The 20,400-nt window shown below is 43.2% G+C and overlaps 1 protein-coding gene across 2 annotated transcripts in view; it reads right to left on the bottom strand.

Moving 5' to 3' along the window:
* Positions 1-20,400, bottom strand: part of LRRC6 (leucine rich repeat containing 6) — a 78,335-nt gene that overhangs the window by 56,715 nt on the left and 1,220 nt on the right. For both annotated transcript variants that reach the window (XM_032316602.1, XM_032316601.1), the window contains exons 2-3: positions 12,422-12,589; positions 8,460-8,537 (exon numbers count right to left, since the gene is read on the bottom strand). In XM_032316602.1, the coding sequence (XP_032172493.1) occupies positions 8,460-8,537; positions 12,422-12,589 (246 nt within the window). The remainder of the gene's footprint in view (positions 1-8,459; positions 8,538-12,421; positions 12,590-20,400) is intronic.

Genomic DNA, 20,400 nt, shown 5'->3' on the forward strand with positions numbered 1-20,400 from the left:
CTCACTTTAAATCTGGAGGTGTCTTCGGGCTTAAAATGAGTTTCTTGGAGGCAACATATAGATGGGTTTTGTTTTTTTATCCATTCTGATACCCTGTGTCTTTTGACAGGGGCATTTAGCCCATTAACATTCAGGGTAACTATTGAGAGATATGAATTTAGTGCCATTGTATTGCCTGTAAGGTGACTGTTGCTGTATATGGTCTCTGTTCCTTTCTGATCTACCACTTGTAGGCTCTCTCTTTGCTTAGAGGACCCCTTTCAATATTTCCTGTAGAGCTGGTTTGGTGTTTGCAAATTCTTTCAGTTTTTGTTTGTCCTGGAAGCTTTTAATCTCTCCTTCTATTTTCAATGATAGCCTAGCTGGATATAGTATTCTTCGCTGCATGTTTTTCTCGTTTAGTGCTCTGAAAATATCATGCCAGCTCTTTCTGGCCTGCCAGGTCTCTGTGGATAAGTCAGCTGCCAATCTAATATTTTTACCATTGTATGTTACAGACTTCTTTTCCCGGGCTGCTTTCAGGATTTTCTCTTTGTCACTGAGACTTGTAAATTTTACTATTAGGTGACGGGGTGTGGGCCTATTCTTATTGATTTGGAGGGGCGTTCTCTGAACCTCCTGAATTTTGATGCTCGTTCCCTTTGCCATATTGGGGAAATTCTCCCCAATAATTCTCTCCAGTATACCTTCTGCTCCCCTCTCTCTTTCTTCTTCTTCTGGAATCCCAATTATTCTAATGTTGTTTCGTCTTATGGTGTCACTTATCTCTCGAATTCTCCCCTCGTGGTCCAGTAGCTGTTTGTCCCTCTTTTGCTCAGCTTCTTTATTCTCTGTCATTTGGTCTTCTATATCACTAATTCTTTCTTCTGCCTCATTTATCCTAGCAGTGAGAGCCTCCATTTTTTATTGCACCTCATTAATAGCTTTTTTGATTTCAACTTGGTTAGATTTTAGTTCTTTTATTTCTCCAGAAAGGGCTTTTATATCTCTCGAGAGGGTTTCTCTAATATCTTCTATGCCTTTTTCGAGCCCGGCTAGAACCTTGAGAATTGTCATTCTGAACTCTAGATCTGACATATTACCAATGTCTGTATTGATTAGGTCCCTAGCCTTCGGTACTGCCTCTTGTTCTTTTTTTTGTGTTGAATTTTTCCGTCTTGTCATTTTGTCCAGATAAGAATATATGAAGGAGCAAGTAAAATACTAAAAGGGTGGCAACAACCCCAGGAAAATATGCTTTAACCAAATTAGAAGAGATCCCAATCGTGAGGGGGGAGAAAGGGGATAAAAAGAGGTTCAAAAAGGAAGAAAGAAAAAAAAAAGAAAAAAGAAAAAAAAAGAAAAGAATTAAAAAAAAGAAAACAGATCCATCAACAGATGAATGGATCAAGAAGATGTGGTATATATACACAATGGAATACTATGCAGCCATCAAAAGAAATGGCATCTTGCCATTTGCGACAACATGGATGGAACTAGAGCGTATCATGCTTAGCGAAATAAGTCAAGCAGAGAAAGACAACTATCATATGATCTCCCTGATATGAGGAAGTGGTGATGCAACATGGGGGCTTAAGTTGGTAGGAGAAGAATAAATGAAACAAGATGGGATTGGGAGGGAGACAAACCATATGTGACTCTTAATCTCACAAAACAAACTGAGGGTTGCTGGGGGGAGGGGGTTTGGGAGAAGGGGGTGGGATTATGGACATTGGGGAGGGTATGTGCTTTGGTGAGTGCTGTGAAGTGTGTAAACCTGGTGATTCACAGACCTGTACCCCTGGGGATAAAAATATATGTTTATAAAAAATAAAAAATTAATTAAAAAAAAAAAGAAAACAGATAAGAAAAATATAAAAAAGAATAAATATATATATTGGATAAACTAGTTAAAAAACGTTAAAGAAGAAAAAGGTAAAAGTTAAAAAAAAATTTACCAGAAGGTGAGAAAAAAAACAAAAAATGAAAAAGAAAAAAATTAAATTAGCCGCAAGACTAATAAAAAATCACAGGGAAAAAGCCATGAGTTCTGTGCTTTGCTTTCTCCTCCTCTGGAATTCTGCTGCTCTCCTTGGTATTGAAACCGCACTCCTTGGTAGGTGAACTTGGTCTCGGCTGGATTTCTTGTTGATCTTCTGGGGGAGGGGCCTGTTGTAGTGATTCTCAAGTGTCTTTGCCCCAGGCGGAATTGCACCACCCTTACCAGGGGCCAGGGTGAGTAATCCGCTCGGGTTTGCTTTCAGGAGCTTTTGTTCCCTGAGCGCTTTCCGTAGAGTTCCGGAGGATGGGAATACAAATGGCGGCCTCCTGGTCTCCGGCCCGGAGGAGCCGAGAGCCCAGGGCAGCACTCCTCAGTGTGCCCTCAGAGAACAGCGCCCAGTTACTCCCGTCTGCCTGACCTCCGGCCGCGCTCCGAGCTCACCGAGCCTGCGACCGGTTCAAGGTTACACCTAGCTGCGAGCTTACTGTTGACTCTGTCTCTGTAGCCGGCTTTCCCGTTCCAATACCCGCAAGCTCTGCGACACGCAGACACCCCCGATCCTTCTGTGACCCTGCGGGACCTGAGGCCACGCTGACCCCGCGTGGGCTTCGCCCCGGTTTAGCCTCTGGAGCGATGTCCCTCAGCGGAACAGACTTTTAAAAGTCCTGATTTTGTGCTCCGTTGCTCCGCCGCTTGCCGGGAGCCGGCCCCTCCCCCCGGGGTCTATCTTCCTGTCGCTTTGGATTCACTTCTCCGCCGGTCCTACCTTTCAGAAAGTGGTTGTTTTTCTGTTTCCAGAATTGCTGTTCTTCTTCTCTTCGATCTGCCGATGGATTTTCAGGTGTTTGCAATCTTTAGATAAGCTATCTAGCTGATCTCCGGCTAGCTGAAGTAGTCTCAGCCTGCTACTTCTCCGCCATCTTGACCAGACAATATCTATCTTTATTTTTAAGTTCTTGTTTTAATTCCAGTTAGTTAACATACAGTGTTATATTATTTTCAGGTGTATAATAGATGATTCAACAATTCCATAAATCACCTGTTGCTCATCATATCAAGTGCACTTCATTGTTTTTTTTAAGATTTTATTTATTCACCTGAGCGAGACAGAGAGAGAGAGAGAGACGGACCAGAGAGAGAATAAGCAGGGGAAGAAGCAGAGGGAAAGGGAGAAGCAAACTCCCTATTCATCCCAGAGCCCAACGTGGGGCTTAATTCCAGGACCGAGAGACCACGACCTGAGCCAAAGGCAAACACCCAACCATCTGAGCCACCCAGGCATCCCATGTCAAGTACACTTCTTAACCGACCATAAATTCTCTTTGAAATGCCTCAGTGGTCTTGGAAACAATGATACTAATCTTTCCTTGTTCTCTTTTATAATTCAGCTTATAACTCTTGGTCCCTTTTACAGACTTTTGCACTCCATCAATGGTAACATATCCCAGATTTCCATCCTTGACCCAGTATTCTGTCTCATGTTTCTCTTGATGACAACAGTCATGTTCCCAATTTCTGATGAGTCCCGAACAATAACCTCACATCTGACCATTGAACTGAATGTCATACTCCTATTTCCAAATGCCTGTAAGACATCCTATTCAATGTGTCTAAAAATGAACTCTTCATGTTTTCTCTCACTCTCCACTCCTCAAGACAGCCTTCCTGCCTCCTTGATGTCTACATCCTATTAATGTCATCACCATTTTGGTGTCAGATGCCAAAAGTCAAGTCATAACTAAATTGAGTGTTAACCTAAATTGTTCTCTAAGCCCCTTCATTTCATCAGTAACCAATCCCTGCAGACCTCAACCCCCACATTCTTCCCACCTACTTCTTGTCCACTGTAATCCTATTACCAACAGACCGGCTCAGGTTCTTGCCCTCTTGTGTATGCAAAATGGCTTATATCCTAAGTCATCTCCCCATATTTTGAGAACAGGAAGGAAGGAAGGACAAAAGGAAGAAAACGGTGACACTTAGAAGACTCCAACATGTTCAAAAATTTACATATTTTTGATTTTGCTGTAATGTTGTAGATGAAGAACCTTCCAAATGTTCACTATATTTTTCAAAATGATAAATTTTAATTGTTCTTCTGCTTGGCCTATCTATAAGAAAGTAAACCCCATCTGTCATCCTAACAAACAATTCTTGCTGAACTGGGCGGGCTTGAGAAAGCCTCTTCTTTGGAGTTAGGTACTCCTTCCTTCAGCTGAGGACCACAGTCCATCTGTTCTTCGACGATCCACCTCAATGGCTCATGGCGGTGAGAAGGTCATCACAACTGACAATGTTGATTTGCCCAGGGGGAACCTCACACCATGAGAAACCCACTCTCCTTCCAGGTTAGAATGGGTAAGGAAGAAGGATAGAAAAAGAAGGCAATTTATTATATCCCAGTGAATCCAAAACAGAGGAGAAAGTATGCTAGCTCGTTTTTGCCAGCCAGCAAAACAAAATAATAAGCAAGCAAAAATCCATGTTATCTTTAAAATTATACTGAGAATTACTCAAGTGGGTGAGACGAGTCATCTTCCTCCTCTCTCACCTAAACCCTAAACAGAGTTCATACTTACCAGCAGATAGATATGCAGCATCCTCCCTCCCTATTGTCCATCCCCTCAAACACCTCCTCAAACTACCCTGCACCCAGTGCCTCTTAGAGCTGTAAGGTGGCGCTCTCAAGAAGTGCCCAGGTAGAGGCCAGCAGAGGGCTGCGGACTACAGTTCCCAAAGCTCAAAAAGACAACAGTGACGATGCTGCCCTCTCGTGGCAGAAGAGCAAAACACAGGAAAACAACTCTCCCAAGATCCTTTCTTAACCAAAACAAGTCCTGGACATACCAACTAAGAGTGAGAGTTTTAATTACTTCTCTGACATTACAGACTTGACATTGTACTATCACAAAACGTGCATACACAATAAATTTTGTTATTCCACTTGTTCACATGAGACTGCAGCATTGGGCTATAGAGTGGCGGCTAGAGGAGAAATTCTGCATTTCTAATGCAGAAAAATGCCCATGATGGACAGAATCTTCCCAGTTCCAGCACTGAAGATGGCTTTGGGGCCTTTGATCACGACAGCATTTTAGGTTTTGAGGATGAAAATTCAGAACGTATGATGAATAATTACATCTTGTTGCTGTATAACCTTGAGAGTCACCAAAATACCCATTTCTACACTAGGTGGCAAACAGGCTAAAATCCACCATACCCTAAGTAAAGTCTTCCTAATTTTAGTTATTGGCAGATGGGAGTGGGGTGGGAGAGCAGCTCGCCTGGCTCTGCTTCATGCTCCTGTACTCCAGACTCAAGCCTGCCAGTGGCCATGACCTACCCACGCTCACAGAGCCCCCAGTAGCCTTGCCAGCCGAGTGAGAGGCCGGATGTGGAAACAGAAGCTCACAACCACAGAATGAGCCCGCACCAGACACCTAATCAGCCAAATCCATCATGATTATGAACAGACACCAAGTGTTACCAGGCATTTAAAATAAAATAAAATAAAAGCACAAAATAGAAGCCTGCAAAGTAAAACAGGAAACCTTCCAGAATGTAGAATAACAAGACAAAGAGGTTTAAATAAGGAATACAGAGTAAGAGAAATGGAAGATCAATCTAGTACAAGAAAAATCCATTTGAAAGAGTTCTAGATGATATGAGATTAAAGAGAAGTGATGGGTATGTCTATTACCTTGACTGCGGTGATGGGTTTCACAGTGTGTCCATAATATCCAAACTCAACAAACTGTTTACATTAAATACATGCAGGTTTGGTATATCAACTATACCTCAATAAAACTATTTAAGAAAACACCACTATGCACCAAAGAACACCATCAGAATTGACAAGAAAACCCACAGAATGAGAAAATGTATCCACAAATCATATATCTGACCAGATTCTACTATCCCAAATATATAAATAGGGTTACAACTGAACAGTAAAATGACAACCTAATTAGAAAATGGGCAAAGGTTCTGAATAAACATTTCTCCAGATAAAGTATACAGATGGCCAATAAGCACATAAAAAATGCCCAAGCTCATCAGTCATTAGGTACACACAAACCAGAACCACAATGAGACACCACCTCACGCCCATCAGGATGGTGTCTATAAAAACAAAGATATAAATACAAACATAAAATCACAAGTGTTGGCGAGGGTGTGGAGAAGTCGGAGCACTTGGTAGCCATTGGTGGGAATGTAAAATGGTGCTATTGCTTTGGAAAACAGTTAGGCAGTTCCTTAAAAAGTTAAACAGAGGGTTACCACGTGACCCAGCAATTCCATTTCCAGGTGTATAGTGAATTAATTGAAAATACACATTTATGCAAAGATTTGTACATTAGTGTTCATGGCAACTTTATTCATAACCAAAAGTGGAAACAACCCAAATGCTCATCAACTAACAAGTGGGCAAAGAAAATGCTATGCAGCCACACAATGGAATGTTACCTAGCCACAAAAAAGGAGGAGGTACTGATACATGCCACAGGATAAACCCTAAGAACATCACGCTGCAGAAAAAAAGGACCATATATTGTCAATTCCACTTTCATGAAATGTTCAGAATGGTAAAATCTGTGGAGACAAGGAGTGGACTGGGGCCAACACATACACATACACAGGGTGTGGTATGGAGTGATGGAATGTTCTGGAACTAGTTAGTGATGATGGGTGTACCATCTTGTGAATACACTAAAAGCCACTGACTTGTATATTTTAAGATGGTGAGTTTTATGGTATGTGAATTTTGTATCATTTACAAAATAAATCCTTCAAATATTTCAATTAAGAGACATTTTGGGGAAAAATACAATTTTCCACATTCACCTTATTTTTTATTGAGAGATAATTGACATACATCATTATATTAGTTTCAAGTATACTACATAGTGACTCAATGCTTGTGTAGTTCATGAAATGATCACCACCGGAAGCCTAGTTAATATCTGTCACCTTACTGAATTACAGAATTTTTTCCTTTATGGTAAGAACTTTAAAGATGCACTCTCTTAGCATTTTCAAATATGCAACACAGCACTACTAGTTATGGTCACCATGCAGTGCACTACAGCCTCATAACTTGATTATTTTATAGTTTTAAATTTTGTACCTTTTGACTTCCTTCATCCATTTTGCCTGAATCCCCAAGTGCCACCTCTGGCAACCACCAAATCTTCTCTTCTGTGTATCTCTGAGCTTGGTGTTTTGTTTTTTAGATTTTGCATATTAGTGAGATCATATGGTATTTGTCTTTGTCTGACTTATTTCACTTAGTGTGATATCCTCAAGGTCCAACCATGTTGTGAAAGGCAAGATTCCATTCTTTTTTATGGCCGAGTAATATTCCTCTGTGTGTGTGTGTGTGTGTGTGTGTGTGTGTGTGTATCACATTTTCTTTATCCCAAAAATACATTGGTTCCTTCTTTTGTGTGATAAATTTGAGATGCACTAGATAAATTAAATGTAAAAAAATACAATAACTAAAACCAGAACATAGAATATTCATAAACTATAAAGAAAAAAGACTGATAAAGTTGAGTATACTAAAATGTAAGACTTCTGAACAGTATTAGCATCATAACTGGAACAAAAGAAGAGTAGTCGACGCAAGACAAAATTCTCATACATACATAAAGGATTAATATCTTGAATGTGTTAGAGCACATTTAAAAAAAAAGATAAATCAATAGAAAAATGACCCAAAAATATGAAATACAAATACTCAATAAAAATCAGAAGGATTTGGACATTCAATAATAGTGAGATCCAAATTTTAAAATTATTTGATAACAATGTCTTCCTATTTAAAAAAAAAGATAGCTTATAAAAAGTACTAGTGAGCTTGAGTACAAATGTGTCACATGGACTACCAGTACAAAAGTAAATTGATACAACCTTTTCAGTGAAAAATTTGGCATTATTTTTCAAAAGGTGTATATTTAAACCCACGAATTCCATGTCTAAGTGTCTGTCCTATAAAAAAAAAAAAATACACATGCACACAGATTGAATTGTAAAAGAATCCTCATTGTGGACATGCTTATTATAGCAAAATGCTAGAAACCACCCAAATGTCCGTCTGCAGAAAATTTGGGAGATAAATCGGTGTACCACCATTCTGGCAGAGAGCCCCCACGTTTCCTGGATATCAAAGAACAAGGTAATTTCATAGACGAAATCAATTTTCAAAACAATACTCATAGTATGATCCCATCGATACAAAGCAAATGAAACAAAACTACCTTCTACCCTTGGGAAGGAAGCTGGGTTAGGAGGGGTGAAGTGCACTTCCATTTTCAAATTTATGTACCTTGTTATTGTTTGAATTTTTATCACAATAATTAATAAACAAAAGACTTAAATATTAATTTGAAAAGTGTGCCTATTAAGTGACACTGTTTAAATTTAGTTGCAAGTCTCAATTTTAATTCATAATAAAATATCAGAAGAAAATTCTTACCTTCTAAGTTTTCAATTTTTTCGATGTTGTTTAAAGCTAAATTCAAATATTCAAGTTTCTTGAGTTTGCCAACGTTTTCTGAAATATACAAAAATGTAATTAATTAACCTTCAAGATAAAAGCTATTTTTACATAATCTGCTGTGAAAATGGTATCAGGAATCTAAGCATTAGTATGGTTATCAAAACCATGTTGCTTTTCTTGTCTACACCAGGTCATTAGACACTGTTGGTTATCAAATGCAGCATCATTTCTTCCTCCATCCTTCCTAATAGAATACACTTCTGCTTTTGTCTCTAGCCAGTTGTAACTCCGGGGAGTTTGACTTAACCAAGCTGGGCCAGTGCGATAGCAGGTCCCTTGCGAAGGCCAGCTCAGGAGCCTAGGCTTCAGCCAGCCAGCCCACAGCCATTTCCTGGCAGGTAAGTGATGGAGAAGAACACATGCACATCAATGCTCCCAGTCAAATGAGAGGCACTGATCTATTATACCCCATGCCTGGGGACTGCCTTTTCCTTTCTCCTGCTGGATGTGAAAAGGGAAGAAAGTTATATCCTGATTGCTACCAGAGTCATCCCGCAGACATGAGGAAACCGGCTGTAGGATGGAGCCCATACTGGACTGGTGGAGCAGAAAGAAGGAATCACCCAACATTTAAAAACGCTAATAATACCATAGCTAATATTGTTGAGGGCTTATTATGTGCCATGTACTTTTCTAGGCATTTTGCATATATGACATCATTTCATCCTTATAATAACCCTAAGAGGTAAAAATTACTGTTGGCTCCCTTTTACAAATAAGAATACCAAGGTGCAGAGACTTAACCCCATTGTTCAAGATTAAATGGTGAAGCCAGGAAATTTGACTCCAGAGCTCGGCACTAAATCATTACACCAAACCTTAAAAGAACAGTCCTTTCTAAGAGGACACGAATGTGGGGAACCCTGCTAGGGAACGTGCGTGGAAAGGACCCGTCACTTAAATAATGCTCCTTCTGCCCATTTTCCACCGATATGAGGAAGATCAAACAGGATGGCTATGGTCATCATCACCCTTACCATTGTTACATTTCATTTAAAATTTATAAAATATCATGTATTTGTTCACATAGACCTAAGAATAACACTTCACCTCTGAGCCTCAGTTGACTCATTTTCTAAACTGAGGATTTTAGAATAAATTACTAACATCTCTCTCAGCAATTAGATGATTATAAGTAATCCTGATGTTTCTAGAAGGTTCTCCAGGCGACACCTGAGCATTCAATCGTCAACAGATATGTGGAGCTCTATGTGCCCAGGATTATGACCAACAGAGTGTGCAGTCTGTACCCCCGAACAAAAATATCTACATTTTTATGTTATTATCGTTAAAATGGCCAGCCTACAATAAAAGACCTGTTCCTTCCCCACATTTGTTATATGTATATCCCTCTAAATGTGAAAAGAGTCTTTTGGTAGGAAAAAAAAAAATTTGTTTGGGAAGGATTTCTTAAATTATCCCTCAAGAATAATGAGCCAAATTGGTCAGGGGAAAAAAAAATGGCTCTACAGATAAAAATGTACAGCGCCTGTTGGATGCAGGAAGGGAGTCTGCCAAACTATGGTCCTAGCCCAAACCACCCCGGAAGCAGTTCTCACCAATTGCTATCACCAGACCCACAGACTTGAGGTGGACCAAAGTCATCCCCCAGTGTAAGCAGCTCTGCTGTTACCTTTAGGCCTTGGGCTCCCTGGGAAGCCGTTACAAATGCAGATTTGGGGAACTGGCCCCCACAGGTTCAATCAGTGGGAACGGGATGGAGCTGGAGCCCCACTTTAACAAGACCCCGGAAGGTCCTCAGCTCAGACTTGCTGCAACAACAGTAAGCAAGCACAGCCCCGCCTCCCACCACCACCTGCCAGCCCATCTGCATCTCCCAGCGAGGAAGAGTTTTAGAAGAGCCAACTATTCTGCAAACTTCTACCTCAATGGCACCAGAGCAAGTGTGAATCCTAGAGAAACACTTTGGCTTGCTAAATGAGCGCCTGCATGCCTATGGGTGGAGCGGCACTGAAAAATCCCATTATTAGGATTTAAAAGAGTGTTTAATTTAAGAATACTTTGGAAGCAAAAATTTAAGCTTTCTCGCAGTTCTGAAAAGGCCTGAAATACTATGCTACTAATTAGTAATTGTGACGGACCCAGCTGTGGAGATTAAAATTTCGGGAACTCTTTTAGATCTGTACAATTAGGACGGCTCGTTAATGCCCCCTTGCATAAAAGCTGGTGGTTTTCTGTAACAGCCTTTTTAATTGAACAATATGCCAGAGTTTCTAATTTCTGGTAAAGTGAAAGATGCCGAAAATAATTATCTGAAGAAATATAAAGAATTGTAATAAATCTTCAAAAAAAAAATAATGCAAATTCTAGGCTTTTTGCAACCCGAGGACCAATTTTCAATTATCCACCAAATCAGGGGCAACCACCTCCGCAGGGTTTCTCACCCTCAGGGATGAGATCTCAGGGGTATCAGGGATCTCCTATCGCTCAGAGTCTCTCAGGGCTACTAAGGCTGGGGTGGGGGGGAGTTCTTTCTTCGGGGGGACGTCCTTGCACTACAGGAGGGTTAGCAATGTCTCTGTGCAGTGTAGGTGGTCGCACACCCCGTCTCCCCCAACACACTTGTCACAACCAAAACAGTCTCCAGAGGTTGTCAAGCACCCTGTTGAGAACCACTGTATATCACAAGGGCAAGTTCAAACACAACCTAAAAGCTGACCTCTGGCTCCAGTGCCTTGGCCCAGAGGGGTTGGCGTTCTTCTGCTTCCTAGACCCTAAGCCCATCCCTTTTCCCCCAGCTCCCGCCCCTACCTCCATGTGTCTAGCCTGGGTAAATGACAGGTTTAACAGCGATGGTAGCAGCTATCATCTGAGGGATGGTTTCTCGTATGCACCGCAAGGCTAAGTGACCTCAACTAATTTCACACAATCTTCAGAGGCTGAGGGAGGGATCAGGCCCATCAGGACCTGTGCCTCCTCTTGCCACTAAACTACAGGTTGCTCTATTGAGTGTGGGAAATGCTCCTGTATCTGGTGGCAGGACACCCTCAGAGTGACTCCATAGGCCTCCCTTCTCTCCACCACTTAACTCTTTGTTCCCCATGGAATTGTGGGGCGGCCTCACCTGGCTGATGGATGAGCTGGGAGAAGGAACTAGGCCTGGCCAGCCACACCCCTATCCCCTCTCTGGCTTCTGGGGTCTCCCTGCCTGCAGAGAGTACACACTCTCGTCCCCTATGACCATACTGCCCTACGCAGGGCCCACATACTGCCCAACCTGCATGCGACCAGGTGGACAGATGAAACTTGATGGCAGTTTTAGGAAGCCCTTTTGGCCGAAGGCTAAGCCACTTTCTCCAAAAGGTTTTGTCAGTTTAATGCTGATGTTTTGATCTGTCTACTTGTCATTTCATTCAAACTGGAGCAGTGAGCTGGGGTGTAGGTGTGGCATCCCTTCGATAGCTCATACACAGCACAAAGCCTTGCACATCCATGTTCACCGTAACCACGGCAGAACCAGCCACCCAGGGAACCTCTAAACGTGGTCTAACTTGCACACAACGCTTCAGTTCCATGGACCAATACAAAACTATGATGAATGCTTGGCTTCTATTCCACTTTCAAACTTTGACAAAACCAAGCTATAAATGAGCAGGTCAACAATCGTGCTCCCACCCTTAAGGGCCCCTTGGCATCTCCTCAATGGCATCCCTAGCGACCCTTGGGCAAGGGGACTGAGCAGCGTGGGAGCCCCAGGAGAGGGTCCACGCACAGCTTCCGGGAGCCGCTGCGTCTATTTCCCCTGTATGGCTCTTTTTCACCCAGGTTGTCTTCTTCTAAGAATCATACTGCCCTCCCCAAAGTTCTCCCATTCAAAATGTCAAAGAAACTGTGAGCACAAAATCCTGAAGACTTACCAATTTTTCCAATGAGGTTATTTTGAAGATAGAGGATTTTTAAATCCCGGCACCATTTGTCGATGTGTTCTAGCCTTTCCAGCTCTTGCTGATGCAAGGAGAGTTCCTCCAGGGAAAAAATTACACAGTCATTGTGCGCGGCATTCCGTCTAATAAGATCCTCTGTGACTGAAAGAAAATTTGGTACGTATTACCTCTCCGTCCCTGTGCACGTGAGGTTATTACATTACCAGTTAGATGTTGGTCCTCCAGGCCCCAGGGGTTTTCAAAGGGGAGGAGAACAAAGAGGAGCTGCCTCCTGCTGGGGACACCATGGTGAGTCAGAGAGCTTTTGTTTTATTTGTTTTCTGGTTTTTGTTTTCTGTTTTTTGCTTTGTTTTGTTTTTTTGCACAGGGTCTACCTACATTTAGCTGTCTGGACCAGGACAGAGTGGGAGGGTAATGACCTTGAGAATGTTGATATGGAATCCCATGGTGGTATCACATTGAACTGGATGAGACCCACTAAGTAGACCAAGACAGGACGACTTGGACAGAGTGGCAGGGTCTGGCTGCCAGAGGGCAAGACTAGGACAGCATTGCCCACCATTCAGTAAGAAAAGGTCCATTCATTCAGCTGACATTTATTAATCTCACTAAAGGTGAAGAGAAAAGAGAGAGGCACCCTAGACATTGCACTGTGATCTTATACAGCATCTACCCTGCGGTCTGTCTCCCTGTCTCCGGGAGGAAGAAAAGGAGTCATTCTCAGAAGGAGGGTGAGGAGAGTCTCTGGCCCTCTGGCTGGAGTGCCCTGCAGCACAGGGGCTGTCCTGTTAGGGGGGCACCAAGGGGCTGAAGACAATGCCCTGGTCCAAGGTTGGAGCCAAGAGCAAGACAGGAATCCCCTTCCCAAGGCACGCTCAAGTTAAAGACGTGATTCCAGTGGACAAATCCTGTGTTTTCTGGTGCTACTAAAACCATAATTAATTCATTGTAATATCCACATGTTAGGTGGACAGTGGAACATTGCATGTCCAGCCAGAGAAACAATAAAGATTCATTTATTGCCGCTTATGAGGTGCCAGGCACTGTCCGAAATGCTTTGTGTGTGTTCATATATGAGTATTTACACTCAGCAGATGAGTTAAATAACTTGCCCAAGGTCTTGATGGGAAGTGCCAGAGCCGAGTTGTGAGCATAGGAGTCTGGTGTCGACCACCAGCTGTCAGCCACTATGCTACACCGCCCCAAACAGGAGCAAAGAAGAACGTCTCAGGACGTCCCAGGCTTCCTCAATGGTACAGGTTCCTCTAGCTAAGACCGAGTTCTTTACAGCCGCTCACCTGCCCCACTTCCATGCCCCATTCTGAAAGGGGGAGTTTGCCTTTAAAAAAAAAAAAAATGTGAAAACAGGTCCGAACTCGATCATTTGTGTGCAGCTAGCTGAACCCCTGCTATTTCTGGTGGTAGGAGACAGGGTTGCATGACAGCTCTTTGGAAGAAAGACAGGGGAAGTGTAAAGGTCCAGAGATTCAAATAAAGTACACGGGGAATGTCCCTGCTGTTCCAAGCCTTGGCTCAACTAGCTGGCAGAGCTGGCTGCATGCCAGGTCCTGGGGAGGGGCAGGCCAAAGAGGCAGGCGGGGAGGCTAATAGGGCAGCCCTGCCAGCCCCAGCTCGCTGGGGGCCCTACTGCCTACTGTTCTCTGCTGCCTCTGGAGGCCATGGCTAGCAGGCAAGCCAGCTTCAGCAGAAAACAACTTTCCGAAAACCAAACCTGTAAGAGAAGGGCAGTAAAACTACTCTCCACACATCTCACTACCAAAGTTGGTTCTAACAGCTTAAATCAATTGATCATGAATCTGTGGGTACAGCCAAGTTGAAGCTGCTGTGTAAAGTCACATATATTAGCTGTCTCTGTAATCATCTCCAAGAATTCTCTTAGTAAGGATGAGGCAGGGAATGGGGGGTTGGGATGGCACAATCGGTGTTATTTAAGCTACCCTAACGAAATGCAGGAATTATTCACTACTACAAATAAGACTCTCAGTGACCAGTAGGGTATATGTAACGTGAACTATACTAATCCATGGAGTAGAGGGTTGGGTTTGGGGGGGCCTTGATGTCATCAGACCTGGAGTCAAAGGGACCAGAAGGATGTGTCTGTCCAGAGTCCAGGCCTTTCCTTCTAGAACATGTCCCAGGTAGAAGAACAAGAGAATTCTCTCCCCAACGGGCCCCAAGCCTACCTCCATGCCCAACACTGGCTGTTTCTCCCGGTTCATTCCTGAAGATATCCCTACACCCTGGAACGTCCAAGGAGTAGCTCTTTTCTGGAAATGTGGATGGGTATGTAGGCAGGAATATCCACCTTCACACAGGGGCTTGAGGGACAGGATAGAGCCAGGAATGGGAAGAGAGGGGAGGAGTGGGCCAGGAGTCAGCTCTCCCCAGATGCCCTGCCTACCCCCCCCCAAGCTCTGGCATGGAACCCAAGGAGTAAACGTAGCCTTTGAGCTGTTATAAAGATACTCTTGTCAAGGGAGAAAAATGCATTTTATCTGGCTGTTTGATTATAACTTGACACATAAACATCCATTTTATTCTTTCCCTGGGTCACCAGTTGCCCTGGAAAGCCTAGAGGAACATTCATATTGCAGATATAAACCCAAGTCGAATCCCACAGCAGCCGTCATCTGTAAGTATGGTTCAGTCCGATGTGTTCAGGGGAATTCTGAAAGCATCTTTTTAAAGCATCATAGTGTCCAGCCTGGGACGGCTACGTTAGCATCTGTGCAACCCACTGGGAGCGGCTGAGTCTCAGAAACACTAAAGGGATCATGGGCCACTCCCGCTCTACATTCTTAGAGGCTTTTCCAATTTGTCCAACCCTAAATACCAGCATGTTCCTCTACAGACACCAAATATCCTTCCTATGTTCTCTTGCTACACCTTTCTTAAAATTAAGAAACCTTTCCCACTATGCTACTTTCTGTGTAATTTGATCACTTTCATGCAATTGTCAACTCCTCCCTTTCAGGGGCATGTAGATATTAGGAAGGAATTACATTGATCTGTATCTCCTAACCACCAGAATTAAGATGATAAAAATCACTATCAGTTAAAAGGGATGGGAGTAGAGGAACCTTTGCATGAATAACTAATTTGCAAACACACACAGGAGAGGAGGGTCAACAGGTGATTCGGTACCAAAGGGAAGCTTGTCCAACAGCAACGTTCTATGCAATTAGGACAGATGAAAAAATGGAGAATCACAGTGGATGGCAGTACTGCAAAAGTCTGGAGCTCCCTTTCCTCAGCTCTTCAATAAAAGCCACTTTCCTGAGCTCTTCTACAGAAACCACTGTGTGGCCCCCCCATTTATAGCACTTGGGAAACTGCTGTTCTACAACGCTGTCCCCACCTGCAATGGCAAATACCAGCGAAGAAACGAGTCCCGAGAAAGAAACGTGGAAGACGATCTACGTGGTGGGTGGGAATAACAGCGTTCCAATGCGTGTCAACAGGAAAGCATTTTGCAGTTGCACACACCACGTCATCTAGACCAAACTCTCCTTTACTCCCAGAGCACTGTTCACCTTTAGAAAGTCCTACTCCACATAATACATCACTGCATTGATAAGAAATCATTCCAGGGATTTAAAGATGCTTTGGAAGCATTAGGATGTCACCCTAACCTCGTTTCAAGAGAGACGATATTGCCACGCCTACCCCAGTGGTAGAAAAACATGCCCAAGTACTCTATGAAACACAGTGCTTTCATTGGAAAAATTCCAATAGCAAAATCCTGACCCGATCTGGCTCTGAGAAGCGACTCATCCACAGAGGGTGCTAGCCGAGACCTGCAGGGTGGACAGGGCTGAGAAGAACATGGACACTTTAAACACAGATTCATGTTTATCTCACTAATTGGAATGGTACCAAGGAATCCAACCAAAGTTTTAATCAAAACTCATTAGCCAGCCTACGCTTCTTTTCAATGCCATGGGATGACTGGGTTTTCAATAACTTAAGGGAATGGCAATAAAATGACTCTTTGGGGTGGGGTGAGGAGAACAGAAGGAGAAGGTTTCTGGCGTACTGGCAGTTGTCAGGCCACGTTGTTTCTACGGAGCTTTTCAGTGTATTGAGCAAAGTTCTCAATAATGAAGTATTGCCAGAGCCAATCATGAAGTATTCATTCATTCAAGCTTTATACTACTATGCTTTGTAAATAGCCCTCTATTTCTCACTGGGTTCGAATAAAATAGGTAGTGTATATTTAGGGCAGATTTCACAGAATTTGTAAACACCCTGAAATATATCTGTGAAACAGAAATGTAACAGAGATAAAGGGGTCACAAATAGGAGAAGGTCACCTCTTGCAGCATTTACTTTTTTTTTTTTTTTAATGTTTTCAATGGCCACTTTTAAAAATAGAATTACTCATTCGCCCTGCCTTTCGTGACGGACTCGGGTCATCATAACAAAACACCGCTAGCCATACTAGACCCAACCCCGTGATTCACGTAGAGTGCCATGAAAGAACGTGGGTGCAGGGCTATGGGGCCGCGACAGAAGAACACAGAGAGAACAAGGAGTATAAAGAGGGGAGTGATCAGTGTCACTCAGTGGCAGGAGGAAGATCACAAGAGGCACCGTGGAGAAGAAGCCTGAGCTGAGTTTCGAAAGGTGAGTAGGTATTTGTCAGATAAATGGATGGAGAAGGGGTGCTCCAGGCTATGGCGGATGCTATGTTGCCCAGTTCCCTCCTTTAAAACTGAAGGACTAGTTCTTCTCACTGCTAGGAGTTGTGCCAGCAGACTACCCTCAGCTGCCCACCGTCTTCGTAAGTCCCTCGGCTGAAAAGACACCTCAGTCAACGTCGTGGTCCCTCCCAGGAAAGCCTGTATCCAATGACAGTTGATGTGGGCTCTAAGAGCCCAGCCCTCTCACCCTACCTTGGGAAAATCCAAAGGTCCATTCCCAGTTGAGAGGTCCTTCCGTTTCCAGGGTGGTGAGCGATGGCCTTTGTTAAAATGCCCCACAGCCCAGCATCCTTCCCTAGCCAGTCTTGCTGCTGCCTTCCCTAGCCGCTCCACTAACACTCCGAGTGAACCTCCTGCACACTAATCTCCATCGACAAGTCTGCTCCCTGGGGAACCCAACCTGGAAGGGTGGACACTGGAAGTGGAATGCGAATGCAGATACTAACCAAGACGGGCTTCTGCAGTCAGAGTCTGCCGCCTGAGGGGCCATGGGGACAGCACTACCGGTGGGAGGGGGAGCAGAGATAGTGTCTGCCACCAGGGAGCTGCGGGACGTTTAACACTTGCACAGAGAGCTGTGTCAATCCGTCTGGAATACCATAACACAAATACCATCAATTAGGTGGGTTACAAATAAGAAATATTTATTTCTCACAGTTCTGGAGGCCAGAAGTCCAAGATCATGGCACAGGCAGATTTGGTGTCTGGGGTGCCCGCTTCCCCACTGATGGGAAGCTCTCATGGTAGAAGGAGGAAGCTAGGCCTCCGGGGCCTCTTGCAGAAGGGCAATAATCCCAAACATGAGGGTTACCCCTCATGACCTAATCACCTCCCACGGGCCCACCTCCTAATACCATCACTTTGAGGGTTAAGATCTCAACATATGAGGGCCTGGGTGGCCCAGTCGGTTAAGCATCTGACTCTTGGTTTCAGCTCAAGTCATGATCTCAGGATTGTGAGATGGAGCCCCAGGTTGGGCTCTGCGCTGGGTGTGGTGCCTGCTTAAGATATTCTGCCCCCCCCCACCCCGCCCAGGAAACAAACAAACAAACAAACACATAAACAGAGGGAGGGAGGGACGGAGGAAGACAGTGGGAAGGAGAGAAAGAGAAGGGAAGGGAAGGGAAGAGAAGAGAAGAAAAAAGGGAGAGATTTTGGCATACGAATATGGGGGGGCACAAACATTCAACTTATAGCAAATAGGATACTAATGAAAGAGAACCCCCTGTATGGTGTGACACATCACGCAGTAGAGAACTATGGGGATAATCATAACTTAAAAACTCAAAGGACGGGGTGCCTGGGTGGCTCGGTTATTAGGCATCTGCCTTCTGCTCAGGTCAGGATCCAGCCCGCATTGGGCTGTCTGCTCTGTGGGGAGTCTGCTTCTCCCTTTCCCTCTGCCACTGCCCCTGCTTGTGCACATGTGCCCTCTCTCTCTCTCTCTCTTTCTCAAATAAATAAGATCTTAAAAAAAAAAAAAAAACTCAAAGGACAGTTGTATTGGGTGTCTGCTGCTGACACAAAGTGAAAAGGAAAAGCTGGGTGTGATTAATTGGTCATTAAAAAAAAGCCAGGGTACCATACTGGCAGCATATAAAGAAGTTTGCTTCCTGAAACCAAAGAGTAGACAGGGCAGAGAACAAGGACCAGGACTTAATCATAAGAGGAACATGGACTTCAGGTTCCAGACATGATGGAGTCACAGGGACAAGACTGAACTCCAGCCTAAAATGACTAAAATCCAGAAAAAAAAATATGGAAAAAAAAACTGGACATCAGGAAATCCACAGGGAAATAAGAAAGTATTTTGAACAGAACAAAAAATGAAAAGCCATATCAAAATGTGTGGGATATGGCTAAAACTTAAGTTGGAGGAAAATTTATAGCACTAAATGCTTAAAGAAAAGAAAACAGTCTCAAACATTAGCTTCTTCCTTAAGAAACTAAAAATGAACAAATTAAACCCAAAGTAAGCAGAAGAACGTAAATAACAAAGATTATATCAAAACTAAATGAAATGGAAACAGAAACAATTGCAAAAAGTCAATAAAAATACTTTAAAAAATAAAATCTGTAAACTTCTAGCCAGACTGAATCAGTGAAAAAAGAAAAGACATAGGCTGCCCCTATTAGGAATGAAAACATGTCATATAGATTGTATAATATTAAAGGCTAGTAAGAGAGTAATATAAATAAATTTATGCTAATAAATTCAGGAACTTACATTAAATGGGAAAATTCCTTAAAAGTCACACACTACCAGAGCTCACATCGGAAGACAAAGATATACCAAAAAGCCCTGTATCTACTACAGTAACTGAATATGTAGCTCAAACCCTCCCACAAAGAAACCCATGGTACAGATGTCTTCACTGATAAATTCTACCAAGCATTTAAGGAAAAATAATACCCAGTATGCCCAAACGCTTCTATAAAACTTAAGACAATTTAAAAAAAAAATTAAGAATACTTCCTGAGATAATTCTACGAGGCCAGCGTCACCCTGAGCTCTAAACTAGACAAATACAAGGCCAAGGCTGACCATGGGAGATGCTGTTCTAGACCTGGGCTAACTGATAGAAACTGGGATGTCAGACTCTTGAAACAAGGAAGGCAAGGTAGCATTTAACTTTAGAAGTTAGGTGGACAGATGTTTTGATGAGACAAAGCTGGAGTTGTGGCCAGTGGTCCACATCCATGGAGGGCTTTGGAGATGGAAAACAGAACACGACATTCCTGAGGACAATACAGATGGACGGCCAACAAGGGCACTATGCAATCTGTACAAGGACTGATGCCTGGAAGGCTAAGGACAATTGCCTCAATAAAAATTTACAATTTCTTGCCTAGTTTCCAGACCTCAGGTTTTGGACCTGAAACTAGGATTGCCAGATTTCGCAAATAAAATACTGGATGTCCTGTATTTTTATCTGATAACCCACCAACCAAAAGAGAGGCTGGGTCCCCAAGAGTACAGGGCAATGATTCACCGAGTCCTTTCCAAAACGACTGCTGGCCCTTTCCTTGAGTAACAGTGCACTGTGGAAGGGGGAATACCAGATCACGTTGACACCGGCTGGACACAGGGTCTGAGTTGTTATTAATATCTGGAAACACAAAGCATTGCCAAGTATTCTTATCAGAGTGAGAACACGTTAGGGTCGCGGAATAAATGGAATCACGCCGATGTCCAGCTCACAACTCGTTAATCCATTAACAAATGTT

The sequence above is a fragment of the Mustela erminea genome, chromosome 16, assembly GCF_009829155.1.
Source record: "Mustela erminea isolate mMusErm1 chromosome 16, mMusErm1.Pri, whole genome shotgun sequence".
NCBI classification, from domain to species: domain Eukaryota; kingdom Metazoa; phylum Chordata; class Mammalia; order Carnivora; family Mustelidae; genus Mustela; species Mustela erminea.